Source organism: Stylophora pistillata, chromosome 1 (genome assembly GCF_964205215.1).
Source record: "Stylophora pistillata chromosome 1, jaStyPist1.2, whole genome shotgun sequence".
Lineage (NCBI taxonomy): Eukaryota > Metazoa > Cnidaria > Anthozoa > Scleractinia > Pocilloporidae > Stylophora > Stylophora pistillata.
In genome coordinates, this window is record NC_142519.1 from 15,628,153 (window position 1) to 15,643,271 (window position 15,119).

Here is a 15,119-nt window from a genome sequence, read left to right on the forward strand (position 1 = left end):
GAGCACTGAAGATCTTAGATTTTTAATTGTAATTTCTTACTAATTTTCACCCGAAGTCGCCGCATTGTTGCTCCAATTCAACTATGAAACTACACTAATTCCCAGACGAAAAGCGATGCATGATGGGAATACTAACTAGTAAATATGGCGTCGAGCGGGGAAGTTGTGACATGCATATTGGAATAGTTTCTTGAAGGATATCTAAGACTGGGCAGGTGCAACTCACAAGGTTAGTACAATTCAAACCATTACCATTTGAACTATTCCTATTCAAAAAATTTTCACTCTGCACACAAATCCGAGCTTCTGATATGAATGCTCATTTAGTTAACTTTATATTGTGGTTGTTCGTAATTTTGGTCCAGAATAAGTCAATGAAGATTTGGGCATAAGCAATCGAAGTGGGCTGATCTTGACTTTGACCCCACGTTTTGAAATTTTCTATTTACGGGGAAAGCTGAATTTGCTTTTGTTTGAAAGAGTCGACAATGTTGAATTTTTTTGTTAGGCGCCGTCATGACAACGTGAAGAAAGCAGTAAATTTATTTATTATTATTTTTATTTATTTATTTATTTATTTATTTACCACAAAATACAAATAATATTTTTCTCCACAAAATGCAAATAACGATAAAAACAAGACAGTCACACAAAAAACAAATAAAAGTGGCGAGGAAGCGCAAAGAGAAACCACGGGGCTTATAGATATTGGGCTCCCTCAGAGTAAAAAAATAAATAAATAAAAAAATAAGATAAAAAGAGCACTCATTTTTCAACTCTTCTGCTGCCAACTTCTTAAAGAGCACACCATAATATTAGCAATTAACATTCATTTTCAGAGACATCAACCTCTACATTTCTTGTATACAACCGAAGTCTGGAGATTTTGAATTTGAACAACATATGACAACCTCCCTCACCCTACCCCCCTCTTCTGAAATTTTTTTTCGCCTATTTTTTCCCCACCCATTGTAAGTCTCTGAAATTGTGCATCTAATCCACAATCAAATAAGAATTGGTTTAAAGAATATTAATAACCCTCTGAAAATGAAACCTAAGACATCACTTAAGTGGAGATTAGAGTTAACTTGACTTCAGCTCCTCTATAGATAAACATAACAGTAACCATATTCACTTATCTTTGAGATTCAGTAAAGTATACAGGGGACTGGGAGAGAGTTTTGTGTGTGTCCAAGAGACTTCAGCGCCTGTCATATGATCTCAGAGAATAAGAATTTTGTAAATGCTCTGAAAATACATCCTTTGGGTTCGTGTTAATTTATTAGATTCGCCAACAGGCAGGGACACCGTAACAGCTTGCGCCAATTACTGTGGGCCCAGTAAACCCACCCATCCCACCCCAGGGGAGGACATCCACCACATAGTAATCTCGTGTGTGGGGAATTAACATCTCCCACCCCAAACCCTGCAGGAGACGCGACCTACAGTTTACTTGTCCTTATCCAAGAAGACTAGAATATCTATCCATTTCTTGATATTATAGAAAGGTAGCAAATTCTCCTCAGTTATTTTAAGACCCTGAGTGTTGGTCCAGCCAAGGCTTGAACCCTTGACCTCCCCACACAACAGTCATGTAGTGGAAGACCTCCCAAAAGGGAACTTTGGTGGAAAGGGGGGCTTACTTATCAGATGAAGAAGGCTAGTTGAAAATCCAGTAATGAATGCTACTTGCAGTGTGAGTCTGCTTTGGTTAGGACAGGCACTTTCAAGGCCTTTACATACAAGTACAATTTCATGTAATCGTGCCCCACCCAAGAGTACACAAATAAAGTTTCCATCGAGGTAAGAAGGGTGAAATGGGCTTACTGAGAGGGAATCTTATTGCTCTTGATCTAGATGAGAGGCTTGGTAAAGAGGGTGCATTGTATTATGTCTGAGAAGGGAAACTTTTTTCTGTGCATATAGTACAAGCAATATTGTGTCTCTGAAATTTCATTGATTTTAAATTTTTCATTGCATATATATGATGTGTGGACATGGTGCTTAAAATTATTATGATATAATTATACTAATGGGGATACAATTAACAACTATTCCATGGCAGAGCATCGGATATAAGGTGGTATATAGCCAGGGAGGCCCATAGTGCCAAGTTGACTATAACTGATCTCATATTGAATGCATGCTGGTGGAATAAATGAAAATTTAATAACCATGTGTTATATCCCCAGTGAGTGAAAAATTCTAGAGTATGGGATGTGGATCAAGTGCTCATTCAATAGAAGTGGATGAAGCACGAGAAGGAAATGATTTTGATCCAAACAAGAACGAAATAAAATCTGGTGAGAAGACATTTCATGTGAACTTGTTTCATTAGTGACACCAGGGATATATAAATGAATTATAAATGAATTATTAATTACACTAAGGATATATACTGTTAAATTATGTTGTGACCAGTGTTGATGATAAATTATTTTTTAATGAGTGATGAAGAGTAATGAGTAAGAGATACCATCAGTGGAAGAGGATGAAATGAATATTCCCAGGTATTGTTAATGGCTTATTCAAGGAACACTGTATCTGGTATCAATTGGGTGTCCATTGCTCAATATTGAAGCCCTAGTTTGTTCCACTGTTTGCATCTTGTAATTAATAAATAATTATGAACTGGTATGGTGTTAAAAGGGGTTGAAAATATTAGCATTTACATGCTGAGTGTTTATGTTTGTTTTGTGCATTTTATATTAAGAGCAAGAGAGAGGAGCTATACATTAAAGTAGAAATGCCAGTGTGAAAGTGTTGTTTCTTGAATGTCTCTTGCATTATTTAATATTCCCAAGAAGTGATTAAGTCAAAAATCATCATGAGGAATAGGTTATTTATAGCTTAGAAACAATGTTCCTTGAATTGAGCATGTTTGTAGCATTAAACTCACATCCTTTTGAAAATAGATGAATTTGCTCATTTTTAGCAGAAATTCATAACTACACTGCCACATGTAAACCAAGTGAGGCACTCATTCTAACATTATTATTTTGTAACATATTTTGTGCTATCAGTTGGGGGAGCTGGTTTTGGAGAGGGGCAACACTTTCTCAATGTAGCATCAAAGGAGGAGGGACAGAGCAGGAGGGAGCAAGACAAACATGTCCCTGACAAAGTACCATCTGATATACAAAATATTTCTGCAACTCCTGCAAAGACAGACGAGCCAACATCACAGCAAAAATTTGTTAAAAATGATATTGTAGAGGACAATGAAAGTGGTGTTGGTAAGGGAAATGATATCCCTGATGGAAAAGATGAAGATAGCAGTTCAGGGCAAGTACATCAGGTTACAGTTAGAGATGGTTTTTGTATAGTTTCCACTAGCATGGATCAGAGCAATGAAAATGGTCAGGTACGTGTTTCTCCTCGGACTGAGAATAGAGATTCTTATCATGCCTTAGATTATTGTGTCTTTAGTAGAGGTGGGGTAAAAGAGACTTCCCTGAATGAAACAGATGATTCATTTACCCAAGTTGTTACAACTCCTAACCAAAACTTTCAAGAAAAAAATGACTCTTTTGCCAAAGAAATGTCTGGATTGGAAACTGACACAGAGTTAACAAATGGCACACTGACTATACCACACCAACCAGCTGTGAATACTAATGTTAATCTGTTGAATGCGTTTGAAGTGACTGACTCTAAAAGTGTTCAAGAAAGTACAGAACGTACCAAAAAAACTTATGAAGAGTGTGAAAGTGAGTTAAGTAGTGCTTCAACTACAGATCAAACAGCTGAAAATGCTGATCATCTGTCAGGAAATCAATTGAATGCTGTGGAAGTAACTGAATCTAAGAACATTCAAGAAAGAGAAGAACATGCCAAAGGAACTCGTGGAAATGGAAAAAGTAAGTTAGCAATTGGTGCAGCTACTGCAGATCAATCAGCTCAGGAGACTGCCGATGCTCATTTGTCAGGAAATCAGTTGGGTGATGTGGATTCGGAAGCAGTCGAATCTAGAAACATTCAAGAAAGTAATTTGAAAGAACCTTCGAAAGGAATTCTTGAAGAAGAAATAGAGTTAGGAAATGTAGAGAATAAATCAGATGTTGCTAAGGTGACTGATAATAAAACCATTCAAGAAAATGAAGAATCTTCTACCCAAAAGAAAGAAGTAACTAAAAGGACAACTGAGTTAGAAAATGGTGATATCTCTACTAAACAAACTGCTGATAGTGCGGATATTTTTCCTTTAGTAAATCAAGGTGTTGCTGAAGTTGTTGATTCCCTGTTTTGTGGCAACGTTGACAAAGCTAGCGCTGTAGTAGGTAAAAATGAAAACGATCAAGGGGTAGGTCCACAAATATTGAACCACGCGCCAGTTGTGCAAGTTACTGAAAATCTCCAGCGTGGCCAAGGAAATTATGCTAGAAATAAGAGTAGAGATGATGTCAAAATAAATCTGTTAGATGAAAATGTCAGGTCAGCTGGAAGTCTTTCAATTGTTGAAAGAAAAGCACTAGATTCTGCAGTTTGTAGAGACATCATTGCCGAAAACAGGCTAACTGCAGCACTACGTCTTTCCTGCAAACTAACGCCAGGGCATCTTGTGAGAGATCTTAATGTCAATGGTGTGACGTCACTCCACTTGATGCGTTCACCCTCACCAGGGGTAGTGACTGTATCAGAGCTTATCCAAAAGCTTGTTCACTTGACAGAACTTGATCTATCAGGAAATCTTCTTGGACCTCAGGGATTTCGTGTTATTTGTCTGGCTCTCAGAAGAAATGTTACATTAAAATCCTTAAACTTGGCAAACAACTTGGCAGACACGGATAGTTCTGTAAGTATGGGGAACCACCTTCTCCTTAATTAACCAAGTGATAACTGATTCTTTGCTATACAGAAAGATTTTACTGACATCTAGTGACAACCATCATTATACATAACCATGATAATATTGGTTACGAACCTCAGTCTATATAATGATACTGTTAAGCTAGATATTTTGTTTATTTGATATGAATGAGCACAAGAAGCTTTCATGAATAATCTTGCTAAGTGAATGTGATGTTTGTGCTCTTCTCTCTTAAAGGAAAGTTTAGGAGATATGCTCTCCGTTAACTCCACTTTGGAGAGACTGGATGTTTCTGGGAATAACCTTGGCAGTGATTACTTTTCGCGATGTGTTGGACCAGCATTGATGAGAAACAACTCCCTAAAGGTGTTAAAGTTTTCCAGTTGTGGATCAAATGAAGTGTCTGCTATTTGCGAGGCAATGGTAGAGAGAAATGCAACAATTGAGGAACTTGATGCTAGTAATAACCACATTGGAGCTGTGTTTGGAGAGAGGTTGTTAAAAATCTTGCAGGTACATGAATTGTGTGTATATTAGCATACTAAGGGCAGCATTCTGTTTTTACACTTAGTTTTCGGTGTCCAGTCGTTCAAAGGGCGAAGAAATCGAAATCCAGCGCATTTTAGTGTAGTAGGAAAGTTTTGCGCCATCCTCCGAACAACGAGGGCCTGGTGATTAGTTTTTGTCAGAGTTAAAGGTGTGCACTGGAAATTTCAGTGATATTCTCGAGTTCATTCATCATCGGTCAGTGTATGGGAGAAGTGGTGGTGTTATAATTGGCATGCATTGAAAATGCGACAAGCTTGAGCCTTTATTGATTTTGCTCCCGCTCAAAGAAACTCACGGTGAAAGTAGCATTGCTTCGTTTTTATTAAAATTTTCCAAAGATGAAATGAGAAATTTGCACACGACTGTTTTACATATTGTTAAGGAAACCTATGTCATACTTTGCAGACTCTTGGATAGATAGATGCATAGTATATGTTTGTTTTTATAATGTTGAATGGTATCGTGAACAAGTCTTATGATATGTGGTTTGTCGTAGAAACCAGGATGTGGCTTGCGACATCTTGATGTCCATGGCACTAACCTTGGGAACGATGGAATGGCAACATTGCGGGAAGGAATTGAAAATAACAGCTCTCTTTTCAGTCTGAATGCTGCCGGACAGCAGGTAAGTTTATCTATGTCATGCAATAAACTAAATTTTTGCACTGGATTTGCTCAATACTGTGATTACCATTCTCACGGTAAAAACCGATTTGCGGGCTTGGTTCACAATGATGCACTTGTGTAGTCTTTCACAGGGTTGTTAGTAAATAGTGAGGATGAAGTCATTCTCCGGACTTCTCACTCAGAGCGAAAGACGAAGGGCTAACGCTCGAAACGTTAGCCTTTTAACTCTTTACGATGGCCAATTTACAATTTCAACTTAGTTGATATAACCACAGGACTCGATACAGTTTTGGGGAATTAGATGGTACGACCTGGGACCAAAAATGAAAAGCAGTCAGTACACTGTAACTGCTTATGGGGGATGTTTTGCTCAAACGAATGGAACAAAAAAAAATAAGCAAAACGCCTTAGAATAATCAATTTACGCGAAGCGGACTTAAAATACACGACTGACAACAACTCTTCGTAATCAATTTACGCGAAGCGGACTTAAAATACACGACTGACAACAACTCTTCGTAATCAATTTACGCGAAGCGGACTTAAAATACACGACTGACAACAACTCTTCGTAATCAATTTACGCGAAGCGGACTTAAAATACACGAATGACAACAACTCTTCATAATCAATTTACGCGAAGCGGACTTAAAATACACGACTGACAACAACTCTTCGTAATCAATTTACGCGAAGCGGACTTAAAATACACGAATGACAACAACTCTTCATAATCAATTTACGCGAAGCGGACTTAATATACACGACTGACAACAACTCTTCGTAATCAATTTACGCGAAGCGGACTTAAAATACACGACTGACAACAACTCTTCATAATCAATTTACGCGAAGCGGACTTAAAATACACGACTGACAACAACTCTTCATAATCAATTTACGCGAAGCGGACTTAAAATACACGACTGACAACAACTCTTCATAATCAATTTACGCGAAGCGGACTTAAAATACACGACTGACAACAACTCTTCATAATCAATTTACGCGAAGCGGACTTAAAATACACGACTGACAACAACTCTTCGTAATCAATTTACGCGAAGCGGACTTAAAATACACGACTGACAACAACTCTTCATAATCAATTTACGCGAAGCGGACTTAAAATACACGACTGACAACAACTCTTCATAATCAATTTACGCGAAGCGGACTTAAAATACACGACTGACAACAACTCTTCATAATCAATGTACGCGAAGCGGACTTAAAATACACGACTGACAACAACTCTTCACTCGACTCTATGAATGACTTCCGCTCAGGTTGTCAAAACATCAGCTACCACTACCGACAACTGTCCTTCTCGGCGCTACTCTCGCCCGAACGATCGACTACACGATCATACATTACTTCGGGGTCCAAACTGTTTACTGGAAAGAGGAAAGGAAACTATTCTTTGTCTAATATTTGTGAAGACGAATACATTTTTCGCAGAATAGTATAACAGGGAAAAATTACTCTAGAGCGTGATCTCCTTATTTTTATTTTTTTTTTTTTACTGCAAGCTCCTTGTAGGCTTTTTATGAGATCCAGTAGATTTTAAGAATTTTCCTGGCTTGCTGACTTTGTGTTTTCCATCACCAAGCTGCAGCTGAGTTCACATGTACCTGTAGACTGGCTAATGCATGATATTTCTCGACTTTTTTTAATGTTCAGGTGTCTTGTCTGTCATTTCTCATGGAGTTTTTGTGGAGCTGTATACGTCATCCTTCTTTAGAAGAGCTGAGTCTTGAGGGAACCAAAGTTTCTAAACTTGACGAATGGAAACTATCTGGTCTTGCCTTTTGTTTACACCTTTTAGTACTCTACAATGTATTTGAGCTTTCTTATATTGTCAATCCTATCGTCTAACTTTCACATTTGGATGTATTTTAATCATACAGGCGTAACTGAGCCGGAAAGAAGATCGAATGTTAAAAAGCTAAATCTATCAGGATGTTCGCTGACAAATCAAGCATTGAGGACTTTGGCAGAAAAGGCTCAAGGAAAAATGAATCAGCTTTTTTACTTGAATGTGTCCAACAATGATCAACTTACCACCGAGTGCTTATCAAGCATTTGTGCCTTGACCTCCTCGGGTAATTTTCTTGTTCATGTAATAAAGACCATTTTACCAGCAGGAGAGTATTTTCCCTGTTTTTCCAGTAACGTTTGTAACAGAATATTATACAAACAACAAATTGCATTTTATTTCCCCAAACTCACCTTCCTTGACACAACGATTTCACGCTAGGGAAATTTAGACCTGTAACATGAGGTTTAGCACCTAGACCGTTGACCCAACGCCTTAAATCTTCCCTTTACGCTCAAAAGCCTTTAGTGTAGGACTCACTGGAATATAGCATTATATTTTCGCGTCGAATTTTTTTGTTTTTATTACTGGCGTGGTTAGGTAAATTTGTGGTAGCCTTAAATGGAGAAACAGAAGGAAAAAGAAATAGTAGTCGATTGAATTCTTTTCTTCTCAATCCTGCTATATGTTAAGCGACCGACTGGTTTAATTATTTCGTTTTTTTACTTTTATAGATCAAAGTAACCATTCATTGTCTATCTTTGACTTCTCATTGAATGCTTCTGATGATATCGCCGCCGACGTCGTGAAACTACCTCAACTTGAAAACCTCAAATCGGTCCTTTTAAAGAAATGTAGGATTTCGCCCAATAGCGTAGCTGATCTTTCCAAGCTCATTGCCATGACAACGCCTGGAGTACCACAAATTTCTTCCCTGACGTTGGACGGAATCAAACTGTCGGGTACAGATACTCTGAAAAGCATGCTGGGATTGTCAGACATGTTCATACCCATAACTCCTTGCAGCTTTGAGTTGTTGTCGCTGACAGGGTGTGGGTTGAACGATAGAGACGTGAAACCGCTTATGACCGCAATAGGAAATGGACTTATCGTTAAGGAATTGAGATTATCGGCAAACAGGCTCACTGACACAGCTGTTAACCACTTGCTAGAACTTACTGGAACATCGCTTTCTCTTGAAGCCCTGGATCTATCGATAAACAAGGTTTGCATATGTTAGACTAATCTAAACAACAACAACTGGTTAATTCTTTTGATATTAATTGCTTTTACCTTGAGACACTTACTGAAACAACTACTACTCATTAGATTCGAAACGGCGGAGCTGAGAAACTAGCTGGGGCTTTATCTGACAAACTGGCAATCCTGAAGAGCTTGTTATTGAGTGACAACTGTATCGGTAGGAAAGGGATACTTGCTTTGGTTGGCAAAATAGGCTCCGCCTCTCAGCTGGCAGTGTTAAACCTCAAAAGTCAACAACAAGCTTTGGGAGAAGAAGATATGGATCAGATAATGGAACAACTGGCAGAATCACTCAGTACGACCAAAAATTATTCCAATCTCGTAGTACATGCGTGTTCATGTTTTATTACCTAACATTGTAATTTTTGTTCTTGTTACATTACACCGACAGTGCTTTCCTCGTTCTCCCTGTTGATTTTGGTATCCTTTGCTATTTAGTCTTCTTTCCCTATTCATTTCGTTTGGATAATAGATAATTTGATGTGAGATAAGGAATTACTGAAATAATAATAATAATATTACTATTATTTCAGTAATAATAATAATAATATTATTATTATTATTATTATTGTATCCTTTGCTATTTAGTCCTGTTTCCCTAGTCATTTCGTTTAGATAATAGATGATTTGATGCGAGATAAGGAATTACTGAAATAATAATAATAATAATAATATTAATAATATTATCATTGTTATTATTATTATTTCAGTAATAGTATTATTATTATCATTTCAGTAATATTATTATTATTATTATTATTATTGTTATTATTATTGTTGTTATTATATCTCACGATATGAACGTGTTAGGATTGTGCGTTTACGTGCATCATAACCCACAACCAGTGGTACCGTGTCTTTGAAATGACCTGCAAATGGCCTGGTGCTGTACTTTTCAGGATTTGACGCGCAGAGTAGTGACCCTCATGCGTCAGACGTTTTTGTACCACCCTCAAACTTCTCAGTCAACCTTACTGGACTTGGAGGCGAACCTGGGGAACTGGGGGCTAAACTGGACAGTCTGGCCGTGCTAACAGACTACAGTTCAAAACATCGTAGGACTCTGACTTTCGATGATGCACTACAGCTGTCAGCGGTTCTCTCCCAGACGGGGAACACGAGATCTCAGATAAGTCAAAGCGACTGGAACCGAGTTATCAGCGCTGACAAAGACGCACCAGGGTGGCTGCAAATCTCTTCACAGCGAGCATGTGCGATATATGTTAGTAACCTGCCGCTGAGCGTGACTGCGGAGAAATTGGAGGGGCAGCTGGATAATGAGGCGGAGTGTAACGTCACGGAAGTCTATTTGCTTAAGGTTTGAACTTCTATTCGCTTAGCAGGCTGCTATTCCTTCGTTTCCCTATAAGGTGTAGTTTTTATCAAAGAGGGGGCACTTAAGGCAGAACAAAAAAAAAAACACTTTAAGTGAGAATTGTTTCCTTTACCTCAGAAGAGTCGAAGTTTGTGAAGCTTTACTTTGAATTCAAGTTGGGTTTTTCGTTCGGCAGGTTTGTCCGTCCTTCTAGTTGTCAATCAGTGAGTCAATCGGTGAGTCTGGGAGTCAATGACTTAGTCAGTCAGCTGTCAGTCAGTCGGTCAGTCAGTTACTTGACAATCAGTGATGTAGTAAGTCAGTCCGTCAGTCGGTAAGACTAACCGATTTAAGATGAAAGCCTCTTTGAGTACCCAGAAGTAGGGGCTTAAAAAGATGTTTTGTAATTGTAATGGGAGTCTTCTTCTACCTCTCCAACTTGTGTATCTTTTCATTTGAAACAGGATCAGATTCTCAGGAAGCCAAATGGCTTAGCCTGGGTGTTATTTGCAGACGCTTGGTCTGTTCAAAGGGCAGTGGAATACTACAACTCTGGCCAGGCTTTCATGTACGGAACATCATTTGTTATCGCCCCTGTTAATGTTGATGTAATTGCTGATACTGACACAGAAGAAAATGCGCTGGCTAAAGCAAGGTTAGTACTTTTGATTATGTTTTAAAGAATGAAAGCAACCCAATTATATCTTGAATAACAGGAGTGAGTTTAAAAAGAAACGGTGCTGCGTCGATGGGGTGTATTGAACAAGGTAATTTTGGTTTTATCAACTGAGTTGATAATGTAAATTTGCCACCGTAAAGAGTTTCAAAGCTGACTTTTCGAGCGTTAGCCCTTCTCAGAGCGAAGGAAGGAATTGTGGGTTGTGTGTGTGTGTGTGTTTTAGGTAGAAATGAAGCTACGTTACCATGTTCCCGCCAATAGGGTTGCTTCATTTTCTGCATAAACTATACATACTCCACATAAAGTATACAAAAGCGGCACACAGACAAGGTTTGCTTAACTGAGCACGCGTATTAACCGATGGAGTGCGTTGTGAGTGCATTTTATGTCAATTTTTTTCATAAGATTCAATCTTATGACGCTATTTAGCGCTACTTGTGTCGCTTGATAATACATTACAATGCAAGTCAAAGAAATTTCTTTTCGATGAGGCAGCTTTTATTTTATGATCTTATTTACAGACAAGAGATGAATCAACGGGCTGAAGATCGCAAAGCAGATCAAACTGCTCATGCGCAGCTCGTTCAGTCAAATTATAGCGAAAGTCTTGCCCGCCATGAGTATGCAGCCCAGCACCCCGCGTACGCTGATGGCCGAGTGTGGTGACGAACTAGTGAAGACAAGAATCTTGTGCTGTAGTTGTATTTAAAGCCATTTTGGAGGGTTCAAACCTTTCATGACTTCTTTTAAACATGTTATTCGATGCTCGATTTATTATACGTTTTCCGCGGCATGGTTTAGCAACTACTCCTTGAGTTGTACCTTAAAATATTTGATGAGCTATCTATGGTCTCTCTTCGGTTCTTTCTAATGGACACAATGAAAAAGGCTTGTGGAGGTTGGCAGCCCTCTTTTACGACGCATTCGTTTAAAAAAGGTTATTATAGTGTACATTTTTCGCAACGATATTTCTCCGTCCATTTTGTATTTCTGTAAGAGTTCCATAAGGTAGATTCACTGAATGAGCATTAAAAACGCCATGTAAATTAGTGCAACGACGACTTCTTGTGATCGATTTTCACGAGTGTTTGTAATATTGTGGTCGTTAGTCTGCAAAGAGAGTAATTGTGTAGCTGCCATGTCTTACTTCCATGTTGGTTCGACATTTTACAAAGAGTTTGAAAAAATCTTTATTTTCGTATACTATTTATCTTGTTTGTTAATGTTGGATAAAGATTATAATTTTTTTTTTAAATCAAAAGTTTGTCTTAATTTAAGGACTACAGAATATTTATTTCTAAAATTTAATCGTCCGTTTACAAATAAAAATGGGTAAAATTGTTGATTAGGAATTTTCATTAGTTTGCGGCTTGTCCCACTTTAGACAGAAATGTCTTCTGTTGTATTCGCTCAACTGAAAGCAGGAGAAAATATTCTTTTGTTGAAAGTTCAATAAAACTTCTTCAACATTAACGTTAACATTATTCGGAATAGTCAAGAATTGTGAATCAAGATTTTCATGTAAAAAGTGAAAATGTACCCCACACACAAGTAACCAGATTAACCAGTTTCGCGAATGATTCTGTTGTATCAAGAAGAAAACTGTATCCATGGTTCCTGATTGTGTTGATTCCTCGCACCTCAACCTTCGAGATAAAGCAATGAAATACGAGTGAACTTTTGCCTATTTGGCTCTTGCGCGACCTCAGTGGTCTTCTACCAGGCTCGGCAATTAGCTTCTGTATGGGGAAGAAGTCCATCTATCGTGACAAAGCAAAGAAGTGACTTACGAGAGCCGCAAAAATGAATCGGGGGTTTTCTCGTTAGTTTGCAAGATGATTAAAAAAAAAAAAGGATAATGCATAGGAAGCTCAGATCGGGCTTGGAAAATAGACAAAACAAATTTTAACAAGATACTTTAAAAGTCTGCCAGCTGTTCAAACAAGGGGGACATTGAGAGCTTGCTGCTACCTTTTATTCGATGTTTTCAGCTCTCCCATAAGCACTCTTTTTGGCCGTGTGTTTCTTTTGAGTTCTGAAATTGAAGTTCAAATTAGCTTAAGAATCATCCATCCGCCCTACACTCGCAACGGAGAGCAGGGAAAAATCCGTGGTTAATATTGACAAGCTGAAATAATATGTGCAAACACAATAACTTTATCATCAAAGAACTGTTCGACCATTCAAACGTAAAATAAATAAATAAATAAAAGGAAGAACACTTTTGGGTCTAAGTTATTACTGAGTACCATTAAATTACAATGAACACGGAGATGCTTGCCTGAGTAAACAGATTGTAACAGTCACTCTAATTTGTTTGTGCTCAAAGATTATTTAAAGCAAGAAGGGAGAATTACCAGTTTGATCTAGGTAATCAACAAGTTAAACACGGAATCTTATTTGTTCTTGCAGTTGCTCTGCTTCAGTGGGGTATCAAAGATATCAATAGTACATCAATCTAGTTCCCGGATGTTGGCAAATGGGGACTACAGCTCACGAAATCGGTATGGGAGTTTGGGAAGCGGTAAAGGGGGGGGGGGTGGGGTAGGGGTGGGTATGGTGGCACGGGTGAAAACTGTTATATTATTCGTTAAAATATGCTCACTGAGCCATCTCTGATTTTTTTAAAATGTTTTTATTTTAAAATTAATATGATATTGTAATATCAATTTTTTCCTTAAGTAATTTAAGTTTTATCATTTGCAGGGCCCCACTGAAAAACCGCCAAGGCGAGTGGGCTCCCTGGATAATATCATTATTATTATTATATATTATATATTTTGACCGTACTGTTTTCCATTTTGGCAGAGGTCACGCTCTTGGTTTCTTTCACGAACAATCTCGACCGGACAGAGACTGGGATTTGTGAAAGTTGTGTGGTACAACATTCAAAAAGGTGATTAGGAATATAACTAAGCGTATTTTTCATCCTTGTATTTCTATTCTGTTCAGTCAGAAGCCCATTACTTGGAGCGTTCAACTGCTCTTTGTTTGTCTCGGTGTTTTCACAGACAAGTCGGAAGCCCTTTAACCAATCACGATTAGCGCGTCGTTAATTTCCCGAGAAAAGATCTAAAATTAAACCGTTCTGTGAAAATGCCGTGATAAAAGCTCAGTATGGGAGTTGAACGCTCCAAGTAATGGACGGGTGCCAATAATTAAAAGTCAGTTTTCGCGTCGTTGATCATTAAACGATTAGCAATAAACCAAGAAAGAACATCAGCAATGCACTTCTCAATCGCAGAGACAGCGCCAATTTCGGAATGGATAGAGCAAGGTCGGAAGGAAAGGTAAATCTGGGTGTCATTAGCATAACCATGGACGGAAGGGAGGTACTGAGAAACACTGTTGAAGAGGCGGGAGACGTAGAGAGTGAATAAAATGGGCCCCAGATTAAAGTCATTAGAAGTCTTATCACCAACAAGTATACGTTGTTTGCGACCGGACAGAAATGAGTCGAGCCAATTCAAAGCAGTCCCGACGACTCCAACATCTTGTTGCGAGATATTCAGAAGAATGGAATGTTCAGTGGTATCAAAAGCAGCACTAAGGTCCAAGAGTACGATAAATGATGTTAGACCCTGGCTACTTGTGATCCATTTGGGCTATCAAACAAAACACAACAAATTAAACCTTAACAAAACAAAAGCCCCCTCACAATTGTGTGCCTTCGTCTAGAAGGGTTCTCTCAATGCAGTCACGGTATCACTATTTTGTGAAAGAAAAGTAAAAGACATCAGATATATGTAGCAGAGCAAGGTTTTGATCCTCGGACCTCTGGGTTATGGGCCCAGCACGCTTCCACTGCGCCACTCTGCTTTGCAGATAAGTAGTTGCAAAATATATTTTCCAATTTGCCGGATTAAATTTTGGCGCGGGAATTTCAAATTTTCCTGCTTATTTAATCTTTATGCAGTTACCAGAACAGCTCGATCCTCACTGAATCTATATTGAAAACAAAGGTTTCGTTCCGTGGGAAACATATCACGTTACCCCGCATTTGACAACAGACTAATTGCTCCCAAGAATTCTTAACACTAGCATGAAAACGATACGT

The 15,119-nt window shown here is 38.4% G+C and overlaps 1 protein-coding gene and 1 non-coding gene across 3 annotated transcripts; one reads left to right on the forward strand and one right to left on the reverse strand.

The window, feature by feature from the left end:
* Positions 1 to 104: 104 nt before the first annotated feature.
* LOC111341477 (uncharacterized) lies at positions 105 to 12,405 on the forward strand. 2 transcript variants are annotated; one of them, XM_088740225.1, is made up of 12 exons: positions 106 to 229; positions 2,193 to 2,303; positions 3,024 to 4,795; positions 5,048 to 5,323; positions 5,856 to 5,984; positions 7,670 to 7,787; positions 7,897 to 8,091; positions 8,540 to 9,030; positions 9,135 to 9,363; positions 9,968 to 10,386; positions 10,848 to 11,038; positions 11,584 to 12,405. In XM_088740225.1, exons 2-12 carry the CDS (start codon positions 2,213 to 2,215, stop codon positions 11,726 to 11,728), a joined length of 4,056 nt encoding a protein of 1,351 aa, XP_088596351.1. In that variant the 5' UTR covers positions 106 to 229; positions 2,193 to 2,212; the 3' UTR covers positions 11,729 to 12,405. The 2 variants fall into 2 exon arrangements, with proteins under 2 accessions (XP_088596362.1, XP_088596351.1); XM_088740236.1 differs by lacking the exons at positions 10,848 to 11,038; positions 11,584 to 12,405 and having other exon boundaries at positions 105 to 229; positions 9,879 to 10,076.
* Positions 12,406 to 14,809: 2,404 nt separating this feature from the next.
* Trnam-cau (transfer RNA methionine (anticodon CAU)) lies at positions 14,810 to 14,881 on the reverse strand. Its single transcript has one exon. It is a non-coding gene; the product is annotated as a tRNA-Met (tRNA).
* Between the last annotated feature and the right edge of the window lie 238 nt (positions 14,882 to 15,119).